Source organism: Epargyreus clarus, unplaced genomic scaffold, assembly GCF_041222505.1.
Source record: "Epargyreus clarus isolate Ecla_fem2 unplaced genomic scaffold, WU_Ecla_fem_2.2 ptg000033l, whole genome shotgun sequence".
NCBI lineage: Eukaryota > Metazoa > Arthropoda > Insecta > Lepidoptera > Hesperiidae > Epargyreus > Epargyreus clarus.
Genome location: NW_027332238.1, coordinates 1,940,009 through 1,954,541, shown reverse-complemented (window position 1 = coordinate 1,954,541; position 14,533 = coordinate 1,940,009). Strand labels below are relative to the sequence as shown.

At 40.1% G+C, this 14,533-nt stretch overlaps 1 protein-coding gene across 1 annotated transcript in view; it reads right to left on the bottom strand.

The window, feature by feature from the left end:
* The window catches only part of LOC140755404 (leucyl-cystinyl aminopeptidase), a 38,438-nt gene that overhangs the window by 1,381 nt on the left and 22,524 nt on the right, over positions 1–14,533 (bottom strand). The window contains exons 16-27 of the mRNA XM_073090609.1: positions 13,530–13,636; positions 12,646–12,783; positions 12,192–12,295; positions 10,623–10,815; positions 9,218–9,303; positions 7,847–7,944; positions 7,411–7,549; positions 5,909–6,098; positions 4,631–4,757; positions 3,962–4,119; positions 3,032–3,118; positions 494–602 (exon numbers count right to left, since the gene is read on the bottom strand). Coding sequence (XP_072946710.1) covers positions 494–602; positions 3,032–3,118; positions 3,962–4,119; positions 4,631–4,757; positions 5,909–6,098; positions 7,411–7,549; positions 7,847–7,944; positions 9,218–9,303; positions 10,623–10,815; positions 12,192–12,295; positions 12,646–12,783; positions 13,530–13,636 — 1,536 coding nt within the window. The remainder of the gene's footprint in view (positions 1–493; positions 603–3,031; positions 3,119–3,961; positions 4,120–4,630; positions 4,758–5,908; positions 6,099–7,410; positions 7,550–7,846; positions 7,945–9,217; positions 9,304–10,622; positions 10,816–12,191; positions 12,296–12,645; positions 12,784–13,529; positions 13,637–14,533) is intronic.

Here is a 14,533-nt window from a genome sequence, read left to right as displayed (position 1 = left end):
CTTTTTTTCGCTGATTGATACACATTTCATAGACTGTTTGATTCTGACGACCTTTTTTTAGCTGTGTTTGGAGGTTCCCCAGGATCGGAGGCCCGGGGTGGACCCTTAAGCCCCTTAAGCTAGAGTGTACGTGATCAGTGTGATGTGACTGTAACATCTGTATGATCTACCTTTTTTTTTATAATATAAGAGTAGCAGACGAGCATGCAGTCCACCTGATGGTAAGTGGCTACTGCCGCCCATGGACCTCTGTAATAAACCCCAGATAGGATTAGATATTCCTACCTGAGGTCGGCCACAGATGCGCCGCTACCCCTGAGGACTAAGCTGGAACGCCTCGGAAAAGTCTGTCTCCCTTACCACACCCTTCAAACCGGAACACAGCAGCGCCTAACACTGCTGTTATTAGGTAGAAATAGGTGTGGCGGTGGTGCCGCCGGAGTCGAGCCACAAAGGGTTCTACCACCTTCAAATATAAATATAACCAACTCACCCGGTAGTAATCCCCCGGCTGGTAGAGACATCTGGCGGCGGCGAGCAGCGCGGGCGGCGGCAGCGCCTGCAGCGACAGCACGCGCCACGCGCCCGCCGCGCCGCGCCATCTGCCGGAGAGGGACGTACAACAGTCATGAAGGTGGTAGAACTCTTTGTTCTTGGTTAACGAGTATGTATGTATGTATTTATTTATTTATTTATTTATTTATTTATTTATTTATTTATTTATTTATTTATTCATTTATTCATTCATTCATTCATTCATGCATGCATTCATGCATTCATTCATTCATTCATGCATTCATTCATTCATTCATTCATTCATTCATTCATTCATTCATTCATGCATTCATTCATTCATTCTTTCATTCATTTATTTATTTATTTATTGTAAAAGTAACACAAAGTTATATTACAACAGGGCAGACTTAATGCCTAATGGCATTCTCTACCAGTCAACCCTTGGTGATTGGAGAGAATTTGCGGCAGGTGTTAAATAAATAAATAATACAATACATTAAGGATAAATAAATAATATACATATTTTATACATACATACATAAATATGTTTAAAATATAATAAATAAATATACATATAAGTATAAGAGAGAAAAAAAGAAGCTTTATTTGTCAGATGAAGTGCTCAGATGCTCTCGGACAAGTTTTTTGAAAATAGCTTTGCTGGGAAATTTCTGATGTGCACGGGCAGGGCGTCCCAGAACAGAACTGCCTGAACAGTGAATGAGAATGGACCAGGATTGCACTGCTGAATAAACAAATCAATGTATCCAGCTCTCCTTTACTTCAGTAACAACAATCAATAAACAGATATTCGCATATTTAATGCGAATAATTAATCTATAACCTTATTATCGCACAACTGTCATCAGTTACATTTCATATATATTTGTGGAGGGGAGAGTTGGATACCATTATAAAGGCATGCATTAGGTTCACAGCGTCACTTAACGATTAACCGTCGTAGAGTCAACTTACCCTGATGATGCTCCGTTTTGGAGCGAAACACGTGTTGATGGTGGTATGTATGGTGGTCATTGGTGGTGTATACTTTTAATATTAATTTTTGCATCTGCACGCATCCTTTGAGGGAAGGAGGGTGGTACATACTGCATGGTTTAAATATATAGCATCATACATATTTGTAGCGGATTGTTGCGAAGTAGTTTTAATCTTAACTTAATAACTTTTTGTTTGACTCCGGCGGCACCACCGCCACACCTATTTCTGTTATAACAGCTGTGTTAAGCTGCTGTGTTCTGGTTCGAAGTGTGGTAAAGCGAGACTTATCCGAGGCATTCCAGCTAAGTCCTCAAGGTAGCGGCGCATCTGTGGCCGGCCTCACGTAGGAATATCTAATCCTATCTGGGGTTGATTACGGATGTCCATGGGCGGCAGTAGCCACTTACCATCAGGTGGACTGGATGCTCGTTTGCTACTCCTATATTATAAAAAAAGTAACTCGATTTAGACATCGGCTACTAGATGGCGTTACAGTATAGACCACGCCAAACTTCTGGTCCGCTCTAAAAGTTGTTACGCGCAGATATAATCAGAAGCCAATGCGGTCGAACACAACTACGAGTTTTTTTTTTTTTATCGTTTAACCTAACGATTAGGCAGACGTGCTACCTGATGGAAAGTAGTCAACGCCGCCTATGGACATTTGCAACACCAGAGGAGTCGCCAATGCATCCCCTGCTTTGTGTGAGAGCTCTTTTTGCACCTTTTTTGAAGAGCCCCATGTCATAGCGCTCCGGGAATACTTCAGGAGGAAGTTCATTCCACAGCTTACACGTCCGCGGCAAGAACGTCCGTGCAAACTCCGTAGTATATACTCCGTAGCAACGTAAGGGCTAATTGCGCGATGTGCCCGCAGGCGAGAGCAGCAATTTGCTGTTGCGACGGGACTCGTTTCTATATTCAGAGATGACTAGACGTTCGGCGCGAACTCTAATCTATCCAATGTTTATTCAATCAAAAATCTACATTTGACAATAATTTCTTGCCAGACTATTTTTAAATCTAACGTAATAGTCAGTGTCGGATTTCACCAACCGGGCTCTTTTAAAAAAATCACTGTAAATCCTTATCCTTACTAATAATATTATAAATCCGAAAGTAACTCTGTCTGTCTGTCTGTCTGTCTGGTTGTCTCTTCTTCACGCCCAAACCACTAAACCGATTTTAAAGAAATTTTGTACAAAGATAGTCTGAGACCCGAGAAAGGACATAGGATAGTTTTTATCCCGCAAATCAGACGGCAACTAGGGATGGCGATCTAAGATCGATTATTCGGAGGATCGACCTTTTGGACCAAAAACATCGATTATTTTAATTGATATTAGTAAGAATTGAATCCTTAACTATGTATTTGATCAAGTGATGATCTTTAGTAAAGTTGAAGGCACGAATTTACAGTTTTATGTATGTTAGTATGTTATATTATTTTCTTGTAAACGCGGGCGAAGCCGCGGCCAAAAACTAGTGGGAAAATAAATTATATAATCAAACTCACTTGCAAGCAGCCGAACACAGTGTGGAGGCCCACAGTGGCCAATCATGGCCACGTTGCGCTTCCTTCGATACCACTGTATACGCGAACCTAAAAAAAATAAAAATAAAACGATTACACAGTTAAAAATGGAAAATCTGGGAGCACGGTAGTGCCCTCGACAAGTCGAATTAAAATTTACTTTTACAATGTTGCTACTTATTTAATAAAATATACAATATTCACATTGTTGTTGAATATATTTTTGAGTTTCGTTATTTTAAATGAATAGTTAAAATTATAATTAGGACGTTATTCGTTTTCGTAAACAACCTTACAAAAAAAATAACATGCTCTGTTTCTTAATAAAAATAAAAATTCATAAAATCTAAATACAAATCCTTATTAATATTATAAATCCGAAAGTAACTCTGTCTGTCTGTCTGTCTGTTTGTCTGTCTTCTGTCTGGTTGTCTTTTCTTCACGCCCAAACCACTGAACTCATTTTAATGAAATTTTGTACAAAGATAGTCGAGACCCGAGAAAGGATATAGGATAGTTTTTATCCCGAAAATCCCACGGAACTAAGAGATCTAAGATCGATTAATCGGGGAATCGATATTTTGGCCCCAAAACATCGATTTTTTTATTCGATATTAGTAAGGATTGAATTGTAAACTATGCATTTGATCAAGTAATGATCTTTAGCAAAGTTGAAGGTACGAATTTTCAGTTTTATGCATGTTATATTATTTTCTTTTAAACGCGGGCGAAGCCGCGGGCAAAAACTAGTTAGAAATAATTACAGAGTTGATAAAAATCAAAAAGTTACATCAAGCTTTAAAAAATAAACATTAAATAAGTATATCAACAACAAAAGAAAAACCAACGCTTCTCAAACTTTCAACATTACTTAACATTTCCCCAAAACCACCGCTCCTCAAACCAACTCACCTATAAAACAGCCAGTCGTCCGTCGGCGATGCTAACGCCGCTAGCAACGCAGTATGGGAGTATATAGGGCGGGGCGCCGCCACAGAGGTGAGGAGGGCTCGCCAGCACGCCGCCCAGCCCTCCTCGCCGTGCGTCCGGACCCCGGCTAGGAAGGCACCCTGGAAACGACATTATTATTATATAGGAGTAGCAGACGAGCATGCGGTCTACCCCATGGTAAGCTACTGCCGCCCATGGATATCGATAATCAACCTCAAAGTTTTTTTGTTATAATATAGGAGTGGCAGACGAGCTTGCAATCCACTTGATGTTAAGTACCTACTGCCGGCCATGGCCATCTGTAATCAACCCCAAATAGGTTTAGATACCTACCCGAGGTCGGCCACAGATGTGCCGCTAACCCTAAGGGCTAAGCTGACACACATAGTAGACTTAGTAGAAGACTTGGTAGAGGACTCGACGAGTATCGATATACTTCACATACCTTTGAGAACTTTTATTTCAAATTTCTTTGGTATGCAGGTTTCCTCTCGATATTTTCATACACCACGTCATCAATACAAGTGATAATTAATATCTAATTCTATGAAAAAATAAAGATGCCTAGATTAGAACCTAAGACCCCTCGATGAAAAGGCCATGTCTCTACCACTGTCACATAACACATACCTCTTGATATATCTCCGGTATCGTCTCATTATCGTTCACCCACGCGTCAAACAGCTCAACCGCCTGTCGGGTCACGTTCTCGTTCCCCCACTCTACTCCTGACGTCAGGAGGGCGCCACTGAGCCATCTACAATATTAAAAATAAGAAATGATTATAACGTATAACGGATAGCATATAACTAAAGCAAATAACGAATAACAGTTAAACTTTATAACGATAACGACTAGTTAAATATTGTTTAATATGACAATAACGAATTATCGTTATAACGTTAAAACAAATCGTAAAATGAACTTCAAACGTTTTTTAAGCTCACAAGCATGCAGGTTTCCTCCTCCTGATTTACTTAATTTCTAATACGCATCAAACTCCGAACGCGCCTTGGATTTGAAACTAAGATTAAGAGGCTGAGGTTCAAACCACACACACACACACACATACACAATTACCATTACTACCTATAGTCTGATTCATAATTAGGTGTCCAAAATGTAAACAAACAAATGTCACTGTCAAAATTAACAAGAAACAAAAACTTTAACAAACTCAACAAAAAACGAAAACTTTACAATTATTCTCAATTTAATGAACGCGCTATGAAAATGATAATACATTTGAGTTCGATTACAATCACGAAAATGAATAACATCACCTACGAAACTTAAAAATGACGGCACAAGAAATGTCTTGGGTTCCGATTGTGTTACCATTTTCACATTTTAATTTTCTACCATAAACCTTGTTTTTTATTATTATTACTGTATTCCATACAGTTACAGTACGAAATTGAGGTAATATAAATATTAGAAAATGTTAATTGATCTTAATTTTTTTAGATTATTATTTTATTATTGTTGTATTAATCTAATATTGTCAAAAATAAGAAACTACCATTTGAAACGTATTTTCTTGATAGGACAACACCTTTGTTTACATTTTGGACACCTAATTATGAATCAGACTATACAAATGCAAACTCACAACTGACACACACACCCACTCACGTATGCACGACCCCCCGTCCCTACACACACACGCAAGCGTACACTCACATAAACACTTACCATTCCTACTTACAAATACAAAATACTAAATGAAAACTCACAACTGACACACACATACACATAACACACTAACCGTTCCTACCTTCAAATACAAAGTATTAAATGCAAACTCAAAAGTGACATACACACAAACACACATAGGCATAGAGAGAGAAAGATACACACAAACAAACTCACACACACGCACACACACAAGATACAAAACCCACTCACAGTTGATCCTCACTGAGCGTGGAGCTCTCGATCTGGGCGAGAGTATACACCTCCACTACCGGGTGGAGAGTGCTCAGCAGCTGGTTGAGATGTGGAGCTGAGGCTGACACGCTGAGCAGCTCCTTCCACCAGGACAGGTGGCTGAGAACTACCCGCCAGGGGGCCCAGTGGCTCTCTGTGCTAAGACGAGCTAGTGGACGAAAACATTTAATTACATTTATTATATTACATTTTTATATTAAAGAAATGTAGATACCAAATGAGCATCTACAAATAAAAACCCTACACTTTGAAGGTGGTAGAATCCTATATGATACGATTTCAGAGACACCACATGTATTTCTGCCTAATAACAATAGTGTTAAGCGCTGCTGTGTTCTGGTTTGAAGGGTATGGTGAAGGAGATATACTTTTCCAGCTCTAGACCTCATTAAGGACTCTTATCTTATCTGGAGTAGATTACAGATAGCCATCAGGTGGGCTGCATGCTCGTCTGCTACTTCTAATATATAAAAAAACCCTTACACATGAGGCGAGTGTCTCAGTCTTTACGTGGCAACGCTAGTAATCGGCTTCAGGTAGAACCTGATCTATATGGTCCACACTTACCATGTGGACCATATAGATCAGGATAACCTTACCATCAGGTGGAATGCATGTTCGTTTGGTATCGTATAAAATAATTTGCTTACCAGCAGCAGCAACAGTTCCGCTATCTGGTAAGCGACCAACGCGACTGAGGACGAAGGCGTGATCAAGTATAGTCCGCGCCAAACTGCTAGTCCGCTCTGAATATAAAACGAATCGCTTCGCAGCAGCAAATAGTAGATATTAATACACGTAGCGCAGTTGGTGTACCCTTACGTTGCTACGGAGTATATGCTTGTAGTTGTGTTCAACCGCATTGGATCATGACTACACCTGCGCGCAACAACTTCAGAGCGGACTAGCAGTTTGGCGCGAACTATAACAATGCTCGTTTACATTTACTTACCAGCGGCAGCAACAACTCTGCTAGCTGGTAGGCGACCACCTCGGCTAAGGACGAAGGCGTCATCAAGTAACAACGCTCGTTCTGCCGGTGCACCTGCATCTTACAACTCTACTGCTGGTTTCGCTTCAATCAATGGTGAGTGTTCCAAGAAACTATTTGACCTGGTGCCTACATAACCATTCCTCCATCGCACCACTCGCCGAAGGATGAAGTTCCGTCCACACCAACTAGACTCGTGGCGGTCCTCCACGGTTCGGTTTGCACGGACGTTCTTGCCACGGACGTGCAAGATGGGGAATGAACTTTCTCCTGAGGTATTCCCGGAGCGCTATGACATGGAGCTCTTCAAAAAAGATGTAAAAAGAGCTCGCATACAAAGCCGGTGATGCATTGGCGACTCCTTTGGTGTAGCAAATGTTTATAGGCGACGTTGACTACTTTCCATCAGGTCTGCACGTCTGCTTTATTGTTAGGCTCAAATAGAACAAAAATCTTATTAGGCTCTTACCAGCAGCAGCAACAGCTCTGCTAGCTGGTAAGCGACCAGCGCGACTGAGGACGAAGGCGTCATCCAGTAATAATGCTCGTTCAGCTGGTGCACCTGCGTCGTATAGCTCTGCTGCCCGCTTGGCTGCTGTATCTGATGTCTATGACATGAAGAAGAATGTATGTTAGAAGTTATATCTTGTTACGAGCTTTTCCCCGCGGCTACGCTCGCGTTACGAAGAAATATTTTCATCCCCTATTTTATCCCCTTGGGGGTAGAATTGATCAAAATCCTTTCTTAGCGGATGCCTACGTCATAACATCTACCTGCATGCCAAATGTCAGCCCGATCCGTCCAGTGGTTTGGGCTGTGCGTTGATAGTCAGTCAGTCACCTTTGAGTTATATATGTTTAGATAATGGTTTATATAATAATAACTATATAATAATGATATTTACCTCAGTAACACTCCTATCTTGGGGCGCTACTCTGTACAGGCCGCGAGCACCCACGTTATACCTCACCCATTTATGTTTACCCAATTCTGGTATCACCACTGAAAACAAAAAAAAACAATCAAAATCCAAAAAACGTATAATCATTGTTAATTCAAAAGAGCAGTGTCTCGCTCTTCTGTTCGGCCTTTCTGCTGTCTGCAACTCGACAAGAGATGGCGCTACACGTTTCTGAATCACGCTATCGAAGTTTTCTCAACATGTTGCATATATACAAGCTCCGAACTGAGAATTGTAGCATAATCACTACTTAGGCATAACCTAGCTATAGTCCGATTCATAATTAGGTGTCCAAAATGTAAACAAAGGTGTTGACCTATCAAGAAAATGTGTTTCAAATGATAGTTTCTTATTTTTGACAATATTAAATTAATACAACGATAATAAAATAATAATCTAAATAAATTAAAATCAATTCACATTTTCCAATATTTGTATTAATTCAATTTCATTTCATAGAGTAATAATAATAAAAAACAAGAATTATGGTAGAAAATTAAAATGTGATAATGGTAACACAATCGGGATCCATAACATTTTTTGTGCCGCCATTTTTAAGTTTCGTAGTTGATATTATTAATTTTGGTGACCGTGGTCAAACTCGAATGTTTTCTTGTTTTCATAGTGCGTTTTTTTAAATTGTGTGCAGTTTTTAAGTGTCTGTTTTTGTTGAGTTTGTGAAAGTTTTTGTTTGTGCAAACCCTAAGAAATTAACATCTTAGGGTTTGCAATACCTGTAATCGTATTTTGACAGTGACATTTCTTTGTTTACATTTTGAACACCTAATTATGAATCAGACTATAGTCGGGAAATTTCGCTTTACCAATCTGATTTATAATGGGAGTGTAGCGCTGCTGTGTTCTGGTTTAAAATGTAAGGGAAATATGAAGCGTTCCAACTTAGTCTTCAGTAATGCTGCCGCTAACCTCCAGGACTAGAATAGGAATCTAATCCTGTGGTTATTATAGACGTCCATGCAATAGTGACTTACCATCGGATGGAATATTGAAGGTAGAACCCGTTAGGCTTTGACTCCCCCACACCTATTACTGTCATAACAGCACTGTAGCGCTGCTGTGTTCGCTTTGAAGTGTGGTAAGGGAGACATACTAAACCGAAGCATTCCAGCTTTAGTCTTCAGGGGTAGCGGCGCATCTGTGACTGACCGCAAAAATCTAATCTTATCTGGGATAGATTACAGATGTCCATACGGCAGTAACATACCATCAGATGGACTGCATGCTCGTCTGCTACTCCTATAGTATAAAAAATATACTGCATGATCGTTATCTACTTTGTGTATAAATACTTACTTTCTGTATCGTTCATCCATATTAAATGTGTCACATTCTCCGCCCATCTTGATGTTCGTGCTTTGGTCTCGTTGCCCATGTCGTACCTGTAAGTAAACAGTTATCTGTATAAACAAAAAGAAAGAAAGAAAAAAACGATAAAAATAATTTATTAGAGCCTGCTATACACACTACGGTGCACCGGAAAGGTTTATCTGTTCAAGTATGCTGCGCAGATACACCGGACTGTGTGTGAGAATAGACCTGCAGGTTTTGAACCTGTACAGGCAACCGGCGCGAGATCAAAAATCAATATTTTCGTTAGCCACCGTACGGTGCGTCATGGTCTTCAGTCGATGCCATCTTAACACAACTGAACACCGTACGGTACACCGGAACGTCCATACACGCTACCGACGTGCGGTTAACCTGTACAGGTAAACCTGCGCAGGTAAACTGTCCGGTAGACAGTAGTGTGTATGGCTTACATAAGCTTTCGCTGTCTGTCTCTCACAGGGCTCTATCTCTTGAACCGTAATGTGTTTTTCCTTCACCGTTTAAGCAAGTGATCATTAATTTCTAATACGCGTATAATTAAAAAAACAAAAGTGCCTGGGATTTTAACCTCGGACCCCTAGATCAAGAAACCAAGTCTTAACCAATAAGCTATCAATGCTTTTGATTATCGATATAAAATATCTGGGGACATGGGAGTGGTTCTACCAAGTCGAACAAAAAAAGCGGCACGGCCGTACCATACCATTGCTTTTTCGAAGCAATTAAATAAATAAATAAATAAATAAATTCAGGCCATTTTCAACCCCCCTTAAGTTCGTTGTAGATAAAACTAGAATTTTAAGAACCCATCGGGCATTGCATAAATACGGTATATTTTAAATTTCATTCAATTTGAACCAGTAGTTCAGGAATTACAACTAGTCAAAGTTCTTTTCTCAATCACTGACTGACTGACTGTCCAATCATCAAAAGTCTAAGGTACTTCTAGCAGACATAGAAAATTCAAATTTAGAATACAATAAGTGTTTAATATATTAATCAAGGAAAAACTACAAAAAAATCGCTTTTTCGGTCCAGTTTTAATATTAATTACATACGTACCACCATTTTAAGGTGGTAGAACCCTTTGTGGTTCGACTCCGGCGGCACCACCGCCACACCTATTTCTGCCTAATAACAGCAGCGTTAGGCGCTGCTGTGTTCCGTTTTGAAGGGTGTGGCAAGGAAGACATACTTTTTCCAGGTTCCAGCTTAGTCCTCAGGGGTAGCGGCGCATCTGTGGCCGACCTCAGGTAGGAAATTCTAATCCTCTCTGGGGTTGATTACAGATGTCTATGGGCGGCAGTAGCCACTTACCATCAGGTGGACTGCATGCTCGTCTGCTACTCCTATATTATAAAAAAAGTACCAGGTCCCATTAACAGTATCAGAGCCGTTCCTCCACAGCCTCACGTCCTCATCAGCCAACGGGCCTACACTGAAGGTGACGGGCACCACCCACGACCCGGCTGGTGGTGCGCGGGTGGTACGCGGCCGTCGAGTGGTCGGTGGTAACGTGGTGGTGGTGGAGTTCTCGTCTTCGGTTGGGTCGGTGAAGTTTTCTAGAAGAAAAAAATTTTCATAAAAAAATATGAAATAACAAATAAGAATAATGAATAAGAACACATTATTCTGATTATAGCGGTAGCGGTAGCGGTGTGGTAGAGTTTCTGTCTGAAGGGTAAAGTTAGCTAAAATAGTACATTACGATACGCGTGGCCAAAGTAGCCTATTTTTGCACGGCGTGAAGTTAGCGCCCGAGCGCAGCGAGGGTGCTAAGCGCCGTGCACATAATAATTTTGATATTTTGACAACTAATTTTGATAATGATTCCTAATTTAAATATGTCCTACTTTGGTGTGTAGCGAAAATACACAGTCAAAACAAACAATAAAATTCGATACAGCTCAACAGTTAGACATTGATGCTTAGAATATACAAAATGGCAAAAATAATTATAAATACATGCAAAATAAAATAAATTTAACATAAATATTGCTTTAAACAATATAATCCTTACTCACTTTAAATTTTCAAATGACATTTAAAAGTATGAAACGTTCATAGCGATGTTTATTTTTTACAACTGTGAGGGTAGTGTACTGACATTAATACAGTGTAAAAATCGGCTACTTTGGACACAGAAAACCGTGACTAAAATGCGGGTTTAGGTCACAGAGTGCTATAAATATTTTTTTAATTATTATTATTTTTTAATGTATACGTATTAATATTATTTTCTGAATGTATGAAAACTTAAGTGAGTTTCTCAATTTTATTTCGATATAAATAAATTAATTTTATTGTAGGAAGTCTATTTTTAAAATCATTGGTCAAATTATTATTTTTTTTATTTATTCTTAATAATCATCGTTTTCACAATGCATGAAAAAATGAAATAGTTTTCTTAATTTTATTTCGATTTAAGTAAGTTAATTTCAATTTAAAATTGTAGTTAACCTATTTTAATAACATTTTTCAAATTATTATATTTTTAAATGTATTCTTAATAATTTTTTTTTTTTGAGAATATGCGAAAACTTAGTTGGTTTCTCAATTTTATTTCGATTTAAGTAATTTAATTTTAATTTAATATTGTAGTTAATTTAACAAATTTAACAGACTTCATAAGAAGGACGTTTATACTTCTTCCTATAAAAACAAAATTATGTAAGCACAAAAGGGCTGAAGGGGGAGGGGAGACTCTTTGATGACATGAAACCAGGGGTATTTGAATAGTGGTTACTACAGCAACATTTGAAATATTTTCGTTAATTAAAAAATGTAGTAGGTTCTCATCCAAATGTTTAATTAAGGATGTCGTTTCACTTATTTTCGCTGAAATTAGTAATATTTTGCTTACGTAAGACTTATATTACCCTTTTAGCTAAATTGCTTACGGTATACCATAACTTAAATGACTTATTTAGCAACCTACCAGGTTCATAGAACAGCTCATCCAGGTCAGCCCGAAGGTCGACAGTGAGGAGGTGGTTCAGCATCGTTGGCTCGGGCTCCGGGGGCTCCGCTGACATCACGAACCTGGAATGGATTTTTGTGACCTGTGGTTTTCAAAAACTTTTGGAAAACTCGACTCTCACGCAAAACTACCTATACCATGTGCCAGAAATATATTCAAATTGTTTTATAGTATTACTAGCTGACCCGGCAAACTTTGTACCGCTTCAAAATCTATTTATCAAATATATTTCATATAAAATATAGCCTATGTTACTCGTGGATAATGTAGCTTTCGAATGGTGAAAGAATTTTTAAAATCGGTCCAGTAGTTTTTGAGCCTATTCATTACAATCAAACAAACAAACAAAGTTTTCCTCTTTATAATATTAGTATAGATTATAATTATTTTGTGTTATTTTTATAATACTCACCGTTCCTGTCGCAGTATGACGTCATCCCCAACGGTCCGCGCACACAGCAGTGGGTACCCAGCCTTCTCACACCAGCCGTCCCACGCGTGGGCTGGTGCGTCATCAGAGCCGTCTCGTTGAAGAGCCCGCCAGAGATCTCTGGGGGGTAAGGATACTTTGTAAAATAAAGTCAATTTTTGAAATTCTGTTTCAGGCAGATCGAAATTTCAGTTATGGTCAAGTTTTGGCTAACCATAAACATTATGGTACTGTTATTCTCAGCTTTGTTTTTATTTTCCCCGCACACTCTCCCATTTGCCTCGCTCGCCCTCACTTTATAACCATTCTCTGCCACTCTTCCCCCTTTCTTCCCCACTTCCCCAATATTCTCTCTGCTCTCCCCCATTCCTTGGCACTCACTCCCAACTTTCCCTATGTTCTCCCACTATCTTACTCTCTTCTAATTTTCTCCTCTCTTTCGTACACTTACACCCCGCTCTCCCCAATTTTCCCCCGATTCCCCACCCCCTTTACCCTCTCCCAGTTTCGTCATACCTATCGATCGATACCTTACTTTTCCCGCACTATCACTATCCATAGTTTCCCCTCTCTACCCTGCATTGTCTACACTCCCCCCTTGCCCCATTCTCTCCCCCACTTTCCCACACTCCACCAACAATCTCCTTCGCTCCTCCAGCTCCTCCCTCCCCACGCGTTTCATACCTAGCACCAGCCTTACACAACATGCTTCATTATCCCCACATTATCATTATCCATAGCTTCCCCACTTTACTCTGCTCTGCCTACACTCCCCCTCTTGCCCACTCACTCCCCCACTCTACCCTTACTTTCCCCCACCTCCCCTAACTTCCCCCATCTCACCCAACTTCCCCCAGCGCCCATACCTGGCGTCAGCGCTGGCCGCGCGGTGGTCGCGCAGCAGCCTGGCGAGCGCGGCGCGGCCCGCCTCCTCCCCCGCCGCCTCGATCGCCATACTGACTATTGCCGCACCCTAAAACAGATAACACATTATGCTGATAAATCACAGATTCTTTAAAAAATTAAGTATCAAACGAGCATGCAGTCCATCTGCTATAATTATAATAATATTCTTTATTGTATCAAAGAGTAGAAGACAAAAATAAATACATACAATTTAGAACGATACAAAAGGTGGGCTTATCACTAACACAGCGATTTCTTCCAGGCAACCTTAGGGTGAGGAGTTAAAGAGGGGATGAATTAAAATAATAGGTAGGGTGCAAATAATTGATAGTTTTAAAACTACTTATATAGTAGTACGGTATAGTCCGCGCCAAACAGCTAGTCCGCTCTGAAGTTGTTGCGAATAGGTGTAGTCATACAATTTGCTATGGCGACGTGAATCATTTCTATATTCAGAGCGGACTAGCAGTTTTACGCGGACTATAAGTGGCTACTGCCACACGTGAATACTTGCAACCGACTCCATATAGAACAGATTCTACGAGACCGATCACAGTTGCCACCAAAGGACAAAGGGATATAAGTCAGCCGTCGTCCACACTCGCACACCGTAACGCAGAATTATGTCACACTAGACATAAGTTTTTTTATTATATAGGAGTAGCAGACGAGCATGCAGTCCACCTGATGGTAAGTGGCTACTGCCGTATGGACATCTGCACTCGACCCCAGACAGACAGTCCTAACTGAATTCGACCAAAGATGCGCCGCTACCCCTAAGGACTAAGTTGGAATGCCTCAGAAAAGTATGTCTCTCTTACCACACCCTTCAAACCAGAAGACAGCAGCGCTTAACACTGCTGTTATAATAGAAATAGGTCTGGCGGTGGTGCCGCCGGAGTAAAACCGCAAAGAGTTCTATCACCTTCTAAAACCTACTAAAATAGCAAGTTAGGAAGATCTT